The 13137-nt window shown below is 63.5% G+C and overlaps 1 protein-coding gene across 1 annotated transcript; it reads left to right on the top strand.

The window, feature by feature from the left end:
- The first annotated feature begins 1579 nt into the window (after positions 1–1579).
- Positions 1580–10424, top strand: GBX1 (gastrulation brain homeobox 1). The gene is made up of 2 exons (XM_066629110.1): positions 1580–2043; positions 9866–10424. The coding sequence occupies exons 1-2, from the start codon at positions 1580–1582 to the stop codon at positions 10422–10424; spliced, it is 1023 nt and encodes a 340-aa protein (XP_066485207.1).
- Positions 10425–13137: the final 2713 nt, after the last annotated feature.

Raw genomic sequence — 13137 nt, 5'->3', positions numbered from 1 at the left:
AGGGAAGGAGCTCCACCGAACCCTGACGCCGAGCGGGGCTCATCCCGCGCCGCCCTTGCTGGTCACGCCGCTGCCAGGGCTTTCGCATAGAGCTGGGAGGAAGGCAGGGGGGGGGGGCTCCGACGCCCCGGGCCCGCCTGCCCACCTTCGCTCCCGGATTCGGCTGCGTGGGGAGAACCGGGGAGCTGCGGGCCGGCGGACTGCCTTCCTTGGTGTGCGCCTGGAGGGTCTTGTTATTGCTCCTGCCTCGGGGAGGAGGAGGAGGAGGAGGAGGAAGGTGGCAACGACTCTGGAGCCTCCAGGCTTCCTCCCTATGGCCGGCTCTCACCTGCCCAGTCCGCCGCACAGCAGCAGCCCCCAGCCCCTCCGTGCCGAGCTCAGTAGCCCGGGCTTCGCAGAGGGGCAGGAGGCCCAGCTTCTCAACCGGGGCTCCTGGACCGCCGCTCCGCGGACGCAGGTGGGTTCGAAGGGCCCAGAGGAAGCCCGCGGCGCGGCTTGTCTGGGGCAGGCAAGATTTCTTCCCTTCGGCAGCGGCACTTGTAGGTGGTGCTGCCGGGGAAGAAGGCCGCGCCTCTGGGCCCGCATCCAGGCGCGGGACTGCCTGGAGGGTGGCCGGCAGAGGGGCGGCGGCGGAGGAGGGTGGCCTTGAGCCGGTGCCTCTTGGCACCCACTGCTTGAGCACGGCGGGTGGGACACCGCGGGGCTGACGGGCGCCGAAGGCTTCCTCACCGCCCCGCCTCCTCCCTACCCAGGCGCAGCGCCGCCTCCTCCGCCTTCCAGGAGAGCCCGGGCAAGGACAGTCGGAGCCTGGGCTGCGGCCCCCGAGGAGGAGGGGGACCGGCCGGCAGGGTGGAGGTTCTCGGGCACAGTGCCTTTGAGCTCCCCCCGAGGGTTCCGCCGGGGCTTGGGCGGCGAGGGGGGGATCCGCCAAGCCCCGCGGGGCTCAGTGCCCAGGATGTGCGGGGCGGGCAAAGGGCAGCCGCCTCGACGGCAGCTGGCTGGCCGTCTAGGCTCCTGGCCCTGAGCTGGGCTGGGCTGGGAAGCAAGTGGGACGTCCGCCCGTCCCTGCCCCCTCCGGAGCAGCTGGTCCCGCCCCGCCCGACAAAAGGCCCTTGTGTGCCCGGCCGGTAATTGGCAATCATCAATCACCAGTCATAATAGCTGATGAGGCGGGAGGGGGCGGCGCCTTCCCAGGGGCCCCCCTCGGCCGCTCCAGTGGGAACCGCGCCGCTCCCTGGCCGGGCCGTGGGGCGGGCGCTCTGGGGGGAACTCAAGCGGAATTTGAGGAAGATGGATGAGCCCGGAGGCAGGGCGACACCCCCTCCCCCCGCCCTCCCCGCCCCTCCTCGCCTTCCCCAGCGCCAGGCGCGGCAGAGGGGAGGAGAGCGGAGGCGGGCGAAGCGGGGCGGAGCGCTTCCTCCCGGCTCCGGCAGAGGCTCCCTCGAAGGCACCCGCGCGCAGACAGGACCGGCAGGGCGCCCGTCCCCGCGCGCAGGCGGACTCGCGCGGAACCTGGCGCCCAGCGGGTCCCGGCCGCGCAGCCGGGCCGGCGCTTCCAGAGGGTCTCGGGGTCGCGGCCATGCAGAGACCCGCCGGCCAGGGCGCCGCCTTCTCCATTGACTCGCTGATCGGGCACTCGCCGCCCGCGCCGCGCTCCGGCCCCCTGCTCTACACCGGCTACCCGATGTTCATGCCGTACCGGCCCTTGGTGCTCCCCCACGGCCCGCTGCAGACGGCGGCGGGGTTGCCGCCCCTGGCTCCACTGGCCTCCTTCGCGGGGCGCCTCACCAACTCCTTCTGCGCGAGCCTCGGCCAAGCCGTCCCGTCCATGGTGGCTCTCACCACCGCCCTGCCCAGCTTCGGGGAGCCCCCCGACGGCTTCTACCCTGCGCAGGAGCTGCCCGCCGCGGGGCGAGGCAACGCGGAGCCGCCCTGCCGCCGACGGAGCGCGGCTGAGAGCCTGGAGTCCGAAGAGCTGCCCCCCGGCCGGGACAAAGGACTCCCGGAGCCCCCGCTCCACTTCCCCGAGCCCTTTCCAGGGCTGACAGGTAGGCAGGAGGGCCCCCGCGGTCGGGCTGCGAGGGCGTGATCCTGACGGTGGTGGACGTGTGCGCGGGAGGGAGCGGAGAGCCTCTTCCCTCCAGTAGTCCCGGGAAAGGCCGAGGGAGGAGAGGAGGAGGTTTACCGACAGCGGGACTGGGGCGGGGGGAGCGCGAGTGGCGCGGCTGCCGGGAGTTGGTCGCGCTAACTTTGTCCTCCCGGGGAAAGTTTCCTCTGAAGGGGGAAGCGGGGGGGGGGCGATTTCCAGCCTACAAAAGGAGCACGAGGCGGCAGCGGAGCCCAAGAAGTTCCTGCGGAGTCCGGCTGCCTGCCTGCCTGCGTGCCAGCCAGCCCGCGGTGGGGAGGGGCGCCCCTGCATCTCCCGCCCCACCAGCTCCCGCGTCCCGTCTCCGCTGAGGCTGATCTGAGCAGCTCCTCATGCCCGTGGGAAGCAGCATCCCCCGTTCTCCTGGCGGGTTGCGCCTGGTCAGGGCGGCCGGCGGCCTCTCCCTGCGAAGCCGCCCTCCTGCCTCTGCCGTGCCTGAGCCCAGCGTCTTCCCTGGCCAGCTGCGCAACCCGGTGCCGGCAAGCGAGCTGGCCACGCTGGGAGGGAGAGGCCCTTCCGCCGCCGAGAGAACGGCTGGGGCGACCCCCTAAGACGGGGCTGAGATCCGGCGGGGAGCCGCACGGTGCGTCCCTCCGCAGAGCTCTGGCTTGGCCCGTGGAGGAGGGACACCGGTTTGCCTGGAAGTCCCGGCGGCTGCTGCTGCCCTCGGCTCCGAACACGGCAAGGGTGGGCAGGAGGGGACCCACCGCCCCTGCAGTCGTGCGTGGGGGCTGGGGGATCTCTCGTCGGGGGTCGTTTCTGCCGTTCCCTCTGCTTCGGCGCGCCCTCCTTCCCGCCCCTGCAAGACATGGCTCCTGGGGGGGGGGGCGAAGGCACTGGTTTCTGGGGCCCGCCCTCCGTCCTTCCTCCCGTCGGGGAGAACCGGGCAGGGAGCGAGGGCCGGGTCCCCTCGAGGAACTGTCCGTGGTGCTGGGATCGCTCTCGTCCGGGGTGGGAGGCACCCCCTCGGAGGGGGTCACTGCAAGCAGCAAAAGCGTTTGGGGGGCTGGACAGAGGGGAGCTCTCAGCGAGGCGCAGAGCAGGAAGCGGCAGAACCTTCGATTTTGTTGCTGGCGGGCAGTGCGGGGACCCGATCCGCCGAGTCTCCCCCTCTGCCCGGGACCGTCCCCTCTTCCGCTGCTGCCACGAGCAAGAAGCCTGGAGGATCTGCCTGCAAGGACCCCCCTTCCCGGAACCGTCTGGGTGCAGGCAGGTCGGCAGCCCGTCCAGTAAGGCAGCAGCTTCAGCCCAGCCCAGCCCCCGGAAGCCGGGCACTTCGGAAGCCCGCCGGAGCCTCCAGATGCGGGAAAGGCCGCCCCGCTCCAGGCTGCCTCCGGTTCCTCCCTCCCCGCAGCCCCCGCCCCAGCTTGGCCACCCGCTCCCAGGGACAGGAGACGGTCCTTGGCGGGCCGGGAGGGGGCAGAGGTCAGAGGTCGGAACGGGCCCAGCGGCTCCTCTCTGCAGACTCCGACGGCTCCCTGTGGCCTGGTGACCAGATGTCCCCACCGCCCAAGAGGACCAGGCAGGCAGAATGTAGGACATCCAAGCACACTGGAGGACAGCAGCAAGGTGTTCATTCGAAGCAGGCTCTGCGCTGCCTGCTCATGGGGACACTGCAGTTCTTTTCCAGGACCCGGGATGAGAAAAAGGACATGTCCTGGAAAAAGAGGACACAGCTGGAGGGCGGCCCCAAACAGGCCAGAAGCTGGCCGTGGAGAGCCGCAGGCGGCTGGTGGAGTGCTTGAGGGCTGCGTCCGCTCCTGGTGCTGGGCTCTGGCCCAGGGAACACCTCCTACCCGTTCCTTTGGTGCACTGCGCTCCACTCCGTTGCCTCTGGGCCTTGGGCAGCCGCTGAACTTCCCGCCAGGTAGTCCGCAGCTGCTTCTCAGGAAGGGCTTTGGCCTCCACTTCAGGCCAGTGGCTGCCACCTCTGGGCACTCTTCTTGCCCTCCAGAGCTCTGACAATGAACTGGGCAGATGGGCTCACCTGGCCCCTTGCCACTGGGGCTTCTGTGGAGGCAGCAGAGAGGGCCTGGGTTTTTCTGCTGCAGAATTGCACCCTTGGCTGGTGCTATGCAGAGCACATTCTCCTGAGCAGCATGGGTGGGGGCGGCAGTGAGGGTCAGACGTGCCTTTCAGCCTCTTTCCTGGGCTGTTTCCCAGCCTGCTAACAAGAGGGGGGGGGCGGCTGCTGAAGCAGTCCTGTGCCCCAAGCAGGGCAGCTGGTTGGGGAGGGGAGGTGGATTCAGCCAGTCAGCCTGGGGACTCTGTGGAACTGGCAACCTCTTTCGTTGCCCCCTGCAGCCCTCACTGCCACTGAGGCCACCAGTTGCGGGCATGTCCACAGCCACTGGTGGCGCCTGCAGATGGCCAGCTGCTGCCTCACCTGCTAATGCAGCAGGAGTAAGAAAGGTGGAGGCTGGCAAGCCTGTGGCCAAGACCCAGGTCCTGTTGCCAGACTTAAGAACATAAGAACAGCCCCACTGGATCAGGCCATAGGCCCATCTAGTCCAGCTTCCTGCATCTCACAGCGGCCCACCAAATGCCCCAGGGAGCACACCAGAGACCTCATCCTGGTGCCCTCCCCTGCATCTGGCATTCTGACATAACCCATTTCTAAAATCAGGAGGTTGCACATACACTTTGACCACTGGAGCTGGCTGCTGACGGTGTTGCAGGCAACTGTGTGGCATCAGAGCTTGGGGGGGGGGGGCGCGAATCATGGGCGCCCAGCAGGATGGAGAGAAGGTGCTTCACCATGGACTGCTACTAGTCCCAGGCTGGGCCCATGACTGGCATCACAGAAAGGCCATGCTGCTTCTCCCAGGCACGCCTTCCCTGCAGGCGCCAGGAAGCAGACAGTGCTCTGTCTGTCATGAAGGTGTGCGATGGTTGTAGTCTAACCTCACCTGCTCGGTGCAAGCAACCACAGCAGCCCTGACAGGTGGCTTGTCTCTTGTTATCTTGTTATCAGGTCTCTTGTTATCTGGTGTGCTCCCTGGGGCATTTGTTGGGCCGCTGTGAGATACAGGAAATAGACTAGATGGACTAGATGGGCCTATGGCCTGATCCAGTGGGGCTGTTCTTATGTTCTTAACTACAATTCCCAGGAAGCCTTGCAGGTCTCTTGTTATCTGGTGTGCTCCCTGGGGCATTTGGTGGGCCGCTGTGAGATACAGGAAGCTGGACTAGATGGGCCTATGGCCTGATCCAGTGGGGCTGTTCTTATGTTCTTAACTACAATTCCCAGGAAGCCTTGCAGGTCTCTTGTTATCTGGTGTGCTCCCTGGGGCATTTGGTGGGCTGCTGTGAGATACAGGAAACTGGACTAGATGGGCCTATGGCCTGATCCAGTGGGGCTGTTCTTATGCCCAGCCACTGCCCAAGACTCTCCCACAGCTCCCAGGACAGTTTCCAGTGCTGGACAGCTCTTGCAGTTAGGACACCCTCCTCCCGACTCGCCCACTGTTCCAAGGTCTGCCCCCTCTTCTCTGTGACAGCCCCCCCCATCTTCTGTCTCAAGGCAAACACCCCAAGCTCTGGAAAGTGGCTTCTCGTGAGTGGGATTCTGCCCTCTGCTAAGGCAGCCCAGCCCAGCACAGCACTCCCTTCTTCGGCAGCCATGTCACCCTCCCGGCACAAGTTCTGCTTGTGGTTCAGTCAGCCCAGATCTTTTTTGTAGGTGCTGCTGTCAAGGCAGGTCTCCCCGTCCTCCACTTGCACCCCTGAAGTTTTGTGCCGAGTTGCAGGACTTCACATTTGTCTCTCTGACCATCATCTGATCGGGATGGGCCCTTTTGTCGAGCCGTACTCCAGAATCCTGATTCCATCCCCCCCCCCCCCGCACTGTGTCATGCTCACATCTGCTAAGTATCCTCACTGCCCCATCATCCAGATCACTGGTAGAACAGCAGCGGTTCCGAGGAGGAGACCCCACTGGACTCCTCCCTCCAAGTTGATGTGGAGCCTTTCTTAGCGCTTGTTGAGAATGGCTCAATCTGCCCCACAGGGACATGACATTTCCATGCCTGCAAACCCCTAGTAGCTCCATCTGTAGAGGAAACAGCCACTGGGGGCATTTCTAACCATTGATGGAGACCTTCCTTTTGTGTCTTGGGACTTCTGTGGCGATGACTTGTGTTGTTCTTGGGCTGTGTAAGCATAACCCCTCCCAGGGCTTTTCTCCAACTACTAATGGTGTCTGATCAGCCACCTAGTGTGCCTTCATGGCATCTGGGTGTGTGCATGTGTTGTGCTGACTGCAGAAGGCTCTGTCTGCAGGAGATGGTGGGGAGCCTTTGGCAGCCAGGCCAGCAAATGCATCAGGGTGCAGAGCCCTAGACCAAAGCTCTGAGTGGGGTATGTCCTCTGCAAAGGCCCTGCAGTTGGGAACTTCCTTCCCCAAAACTCACTCTACACAGTGACCTGCACCCTAAGGCTGAGAGGTGGCTGGCCTGACAGGCTGTAGTTCAAGAAATGGGGCAGTGTCACCCCAAAACATGACTGAATCTGGGGAACCGTGGCTTAGCTCCACAGCTGTGTGTCAAGAACTGGGGGCAGTTACACCTTCACTCGCATGCAGACGTATCTTGCCCTGCAGTCCTGCACAGCATTCCTCCGCCCCACTCCTCGCATCTCTGCCTACCAAGGGCCTAGGATGGCACCTCCCTGGCACACTCACGTGCACTGAAACTGGTTTGCTTGAGCTTCCTCTCCAGTAGTTAAGCCTCACTGGATTCTGCTTGGATGAATCAGTGTGACTCCAACTGCCAGTCTCAGCAGTGTCTCTGACAGTCTGTGCATGGTTCTCACTCCTGGGTGGCTGGCTGCCTGCTGAGGGAGGAGCTCAACCCGCAACAAAGGAGGGAGTTGAGCTTTGGTGGGGTTCGTACAGCACATGACCTGCAGGCCCACAAGACCTTCTTCACCTGTTCTGTGTGCCACTGTTGCCCCTCCCTGGTGGCAGTGCTGAGCATGGCAGCTGGCCTCTCAGAGCCCTGAAGTTCCTCCTGCAGCGTGTTCATGCAACTTCCAGACCACCTGCTGCCTCCCAGTATGGAGGGTGCTTGGCTATGCCAGCTGCTGGATGCTGTGCACAGAGCCAGGAAAGAAAAGAAGGAGGAAGGTCTGTAGAGGGAGGGAGCAGCAAGCAGAATGGGTGGTGTGTCAGGGGGAAGGCCTCTGGTATGCTGAAGCATGGCCAGAACCTCTTGAAGCCCTGGAAGTGGAGCAGTGCTGGTGTGGGGCTGGATTCTGGATGGAGCAGGGACTGCCCTTGCCGCTTGTGTCACCTTTCAGGATTCATCAGGCAAAGCTGTGTCGCTTAGCACCAGAGGGTGCCTGTTGGCCACACAAGGCGCAAACACCATCCTTGTGGCCTGCCTGCAAAATTCCTCATGGCCACCAGATGGTGGCCTACTGCAGGGAATTGTGTGGGGTGCTATTAGTGGGACTGAGCAGGGCAGTCTATGTAGGGTGGAAACTTCAAGGGTTGCACAAAAACAGACTGGCAGTTGTTGGGCCCTCAGTGTGTTGAAGGCCATCCTGGCCAGGCAATGAAGTGTCTCTCTCCACAGTGTCATTTTGCAAATGTAAGAATATAAGTAGAGCCCAGTTCTTAAGTCAAAGACCCATCTAGTTCAGCTTCCTGTATCGCACAGTGGCTCACCAGATGCCTTAGGGAGCACACAAGACAACAAGAGACCTGCATCCTGGTACCCTCTCTTGAACCTGGTATTCTGAGGTAGTCTACTTCTGAAAACCAGGAGGTTGCACATACCCTTCATGGCTTGTAACCCGTGATGGAGTTTTCACCCAGCAATTTGTCCAGTCCCCCTTTAAAGGCATCCAGGCCAAATGCCATCATCACATTCTATGGCATGGAGTTCCACAGACTAATTACATGCTGGGGAAAGAAATATTTTCTTTTGTCCTAACTCTCCCAACACTCATAGTGGATGTCCCCTGGTTCTGGTGTTATGTGAGGGAAAAGAGCATCTCTTTATCCACTCTTCTTCACCACCACTGCACATGGGGTCGACACTTTCATCGAGCTGTCCACTAGCACCCCAAGATCCCTCTCCTGATCTGTCTCAGACAGCTCAGAACCCATTAGTTAGCCTATATGCGAACTTCGGATTTTTTTACCCCAATGTGCATTACTTTACACTTACTTACACTGAAACGCATCTGCCATTTTGCTGCCCATTCTCCCAGTTTGGAGAGATAAGAACATCCCTACTGGACCAGGCCAAAGGTCCATCTAGTCTGGCTTCCTATATCTCACAGTGGCCCACAAAATGCCTCATGGAGCACACAAAACAAGAGACCCGCATCCTGGTGCCCTCCCTTGCATCTGGCATTCTAATCCTTCTGGAGCTTTTCACAATTCTTTCTGGTCTTCACCACCCAGTAAAGTTTAGCATCCTCCACAGACTTGGCCACCTCACTGCTCAACCCTGTCTCCAGGTCATTTATGAAGAGGTTGAAGAGCACCGGTCCCAGGACAGATCCTTGGTGCACACTGCTTTTCACCTCTCTCCATTGTGAAAATTGCTCATTGACACCCACTCTCTGTTTCCTGGTCTTCAACCAATTCCCAGTCCATGAGAGGACCTGCCCTCTTATTCCCTGACTGTGGAGTTTCCTCAGCAGCCTTTGGTGAGGGACCACGTCAAACGCCTTCTGAAAGTCCAGATATATAATATCCACAGGTTCTCCCGCATCCACATGCCTGCTGAACATTTTGAAGAATTCTAGGGGGTCAGGGAGGTAGGACTTGCCCTCACAGAAGCCATGCTGGTTCTCCCTCAGCAAGTCTTCTTCATCCACTGTTTTAAGATTTTGCTATGCGTTTTAAGTTATTAAGAGGGCTGTGAAGAGGAGGAGGTGTGCACTGCAGTGAGGAGAGGGATGGGACCATGGAGCGTCACCTGAGCGAGGGGCGGCCTACGGCTCTGTCCAAGTGGGACTCCACTCTTGCTCAGCCATGGAAAGGCAGCAGAACAAGAGGGGAGTCATAGCTGTCATTACTTGGTCATATTATTGGATCTTTCAACTTTTGTCTGGCCTCTCATGCGATGGCCCTAAGGTGGCTACCAAAGTCCATTTAAAAGCAATTAAAACAGAAGTTAAAATGCCATCAGAATAAGGGACCAATTAAAACACAATTAAAACAACTACCAGCAGTCAACAAAGCAGCAGCAATTCATGGTGGGAGGCCCGGGCTGGTCAAGTGCAGAGGGCCTGACAGGACAGGCTTCCTCACTGTCCCCAGGGAAGGTTCATCCCAACCTCCTGTGGCAGGAAGTTCCACAGGCTGGCAAGGGCCCCACTGTTCACTAGTGAGGGTGTATGCAGCAGCTTGCTCGTTCTTGTTGGAGAGGCTCTTCACTGGCACTGTGCCAGGCCTTGCTGGCTGTTGCAGGAGGAGCGGAGTGAGCGAGGCTCTGCAGCACCTAGGGGCAGACCTGCCTGTGGGAAGCCATGATGTGCATGTGCAGCCTCCTGATTTTAGAAATGGGCTCTGTCAGATGCAAGGGAGGGCACCAGGATGCAGGTCTCTTGTTATCTGGTGTGCTCTCTGGGGTATTTGGTGGGCCACTGTGAGATGCAGGAAGCTGGACTAGGTGGGCCTGTGGCCTGATCCAGTGGGGCTGTTCTTATGTTAGCGCGCCCCTCAGGCTCTGGTTAATGCTCTCTCTCTCCCCCCCCCACCCCGCCTGCAGAGGGAAAGGCCTACAGCTCGGACGAGGAGAAGCTGGACGGGCGGCAGGGCGAGGCGGCAGGCAGCAGCGAGCGGGAGGAGGACGAGAGCTCGGCGGAGAGCGAAGACGAGCCCTTCGTGGACGGGGCGGGCGGCGGGGCCGCGCTGGCGCCGGGCAAGGCCAAGGCCAGGCGCGGCTCGGGCGAGGCGGGGGGCGGGGGGACGGCGCCCCCGCCCTCCTCGACGGCGGGCCCGGGCAAGAGCCGCCGGCGGCGCACGGCCTTCACCAGCGAGCAGCTGCTGGAGCTGGAGAAGGAGTTCCACTGCAAGAAGTACCTGTCGCTGACGGAGCGCTCGCAGATCGCGCACGCGCTCAAGCTCAGCGAGGTGCAGGTCAAGATCTGGTTCCAGAACCGGCGCGCCAAGTGGAAGCGCATCAAGGCCGGCAACGTCAGCGGGCGCTCCGGCGAGCCCGTCCGCAACCCCAAGATCGTCGTGCCCATCCCCGTCCACGTGAACCGCTTCGCCGTGCGCAGCCAGCACCAGCAGCTGGAGCAGGGCCAGCGCCCCTGAGGCCGCGCCGCCGGACGGACGAGCCTTATTTATTCGGGCGGGCCTGGACAGGCGGCGCCCCGCCGCAGCACCCGCCCCCGCCCCGCCTGTACATACCCCCCACGTCGATGTGTCTGTTCCGTGCAGAGTCGTGATGAGAGTCAATAAACCTATTTTCTACGGACGTGGCGCGGACCTGATTCCGCAGCGGCGCTGTCGGGGGAGGGGGGCGGAGGGGGGCCTGGCGGTGGCCGCTCAGCTGAGCCGCGCACCCCCGACTGGGGGGACCTTGTCGGCCAAGAGTGCCAAGGGAGGAGGGCACGCAGGCTGCTTGCCCGCGAAAAGCCACGAGGGCGGGCAGGGGCTCGTGCCGGGGGTTGAAGTCGCCTCCCAGGTGGGGGGTGCCGCCGGTGCCCTCCAGCCACCCAGTGGGCGGGGGGGGGGGCGGGGAAGAAGGCGCCGGTCTGACCCACTGGGAAGAAGCTCCTCCTGTGCCACCTGGCTGGCCCAGCCTTGCCCTTCCTTGGTAATCCCAGTGCGGCCCCCACCCCGACCAGCTGGGAGCGTGAAAGACGCGGAAACGAGGCCACGCCAGGCCCTGGGCGAGCCAGACCTCGCTTCGTGGCCGCTCCCGCAACGCTCCCGCCCATTTGAAGCAGCCTTTGAGTTCTCATCAGCCTGGCCGCGGGGTGGGGGCGGTGCAGTGCCCCCGAGAAGCTGTTTGGCGGGCGATTCTCCGCTCCCAGGAACGCCGCGAGCCATCTCCGGGCGGGCAAACCCGCTCCTGGTGTCCGCAGAATCATCGGAGGGGAGAGCCGGGGCTCTCAGAGGTCATTTAGTCCAGCCTCCGGCTCAGCGCAGGCAGCCGCCACCGCAGCCCCGAGAGGGGACGCGTGGCCACCCGGCCTCTCCTGTAAGATCTCCGAAGGCCCCCATTTCCCGAGCCAGTCTGTCCCAGAGCCGGAGAAACCGTTCCTGGGGGCTAAAGCCTCCTTCCTCGCCCGGTCCTGCGCTGCTCTGATCTGCCAGACCGCACGTTCCGCCCCGCCCCGCCTTGTTCTTCGCAGGCCTCGGTGCCGGCGCCCTCCAGGCAGCGCCTTCGCTCCGCGCCCCCCTCAGTCGTGGTGCCCGCACGGGGGCAGGAGCCCGAGGGAGGCCTGAGCAGGGCCGAGTGGGGGAGGGGGAGCCGGAGACTGGAACGCGGTCCGACCTGCCAAGCACTCACGCCCGTGGCCGTCACGGCCCGCCGCAGCTGCCGCTTGCCCGCGCTACCCGCCCCGTCCTGGCCAACTTCCCGGGGCGGGGCGGGGCTCGGACCTTGCGACGGGGCCTGCCGGGCCAGGTCCTCTGGAACCCGCGTGACCTTCCGGGGAGCGACCAGTGGACCGGCACCCCCACCCCACCCCGCCCCGCCTTCGAACTGCGCCCGCAGCCCTGCCCCGGGGCGCCTTCCGAAGGCCCAGGCAGGGCTCCGCTCCGGGACTCCGCCTGACCAGGTCCTCACTTGGCCCCACCGAGGCTTCCGGGGGACACGAGCGTGGCGTCCCGCGGCTCCCGACGCGGCGCTGCCTGAGCCGAGTCTCGAGAAGCTGCGCCGCGCCGCCCCCCGCGAGGCTCGCCCCTCCGCCTTCCCTCGAGCGGCGGTCAGGGCGTCCCCTCCCTCCCCCCAGGGAGTCTGCCGGGGGTTGAAGCGCCGCCCGGGGACCGCGGCAGGCCAGGCGGAGCGATCACCCCATCTGCACGCCCCCCCCCCGCCTGGAAAGGAAGCCGGAGCAGGCAGGACGGGGCAGCGCGTTTGATTCACCAGCTACTCCCCAGGAGCCTTCAGGGCTCCCCCTCCAGCCGGTGCTCACCCGGCCCTCCTCCTCCACGGCTTCCACCCCCTTAGCCAGCGGAGGGCCGGAGCACCTTGGGAAGGACCCCCCCCCCCAGGCCCGCCCATGCGAGGCAGCTTCATAGGCGCTTGTGGCGAGTCCAGCAGGAGGCCTGGCGCTTCCTCGGGACTTTCCCCGCAGCTCCGGACTGCACATCTCTGGAGGGAGCCCTGCCTTCAGGCAGCACAGCCAGCTTTGCTCCATGGACACTCCTAGGCCCACAGGGCCCACTGCTCGCGCCACACAGACGCCTCTCGCGGCCCCACAGAAGAGCAGCTCTGAGGGGCTGAGGATGGGAAAAAAGCCTTCCTTGCCTGCAGCCACAGCCATCACGAGGGCCGGCTGAGCTTCGGGGCACTCTGCGAGGGAGGGATCCTCTTCCCCTCGTGGGAGGCCAGTCCCTAGGTTGGGAGAAGCCACAGACTGCACTGGAATGCTCCAGGAAGTCCTTTGCCCCAGCTGGCAACTGGGGAAGGCCACCAGTGGGACTATGGGGCAGAGCAAGAGCTGACCCACGGAAGCCCTGGCTGTGCAGGATCTGTGACTCAGCACCGCCCGCAGCAAGGCTCTGCCCAGGAGAGGCAGAATTTGCCACATACCTGTAGGGTCAGCTCAAGGGTCTTCTCCAGGCTTCGGGAGGCACCCAGAGGGTCCCCTCATGATTCAAGGGGGAGAGGCTGGATCCACAAACCGTCTCCAGACTGCCTGTGGCCCCTCAGCTGCCTGCCTTTCAGTACTAGCCATGCTCTTGTTCACCCACCTGGTTCAGCTTCCCCAGGGTGAGAAAGGAGCCCTGCCCAGAGCCCTGAGAGCGCAGACCTGGCTGGGTGCTTCTGGAATGCAGTGGGGCAGTCCTTTTA

Source organism: Tiliqua scincoides, chromosome 5 (genome assembly GCF_035046505.1).
Source record: "Tiliqua scincoides isolate rTilSci1 chromosome 5, rTilSci1.hap2, whole genome shotgun sequence".
In the NCBI taxonomy this organism is placed as follows: Eukaryota; Metazoa; Chordata; class Lepidosauria; order Squamata; family Scincidae; genus Tiliqua; species Tiliqua scincoides.
The sequence above is the reverse complement of the archived record's forward strand: the minus strand, read 5'-3'. Positions and strand labels throughout refer to the sequence as shown.

Excerpts from the sequence above, each read along its gene's own strand:
- GBX1 (XM_066629110.1), top strand. The coding sequence starts at position 1,580 with ATGCAGAGACCCGCCGGCCAGGGCGCCGCCTTCTCCATTGACTCGCTG. Across the intron at positions 2,044-9,865 it reads CCCGAGCCCTTTCCAGGGCT|GCCTGCAGAGGGAAAGGCCT; the intron begins GACAGGTAGGCA and ends CCCCCCCACCCC.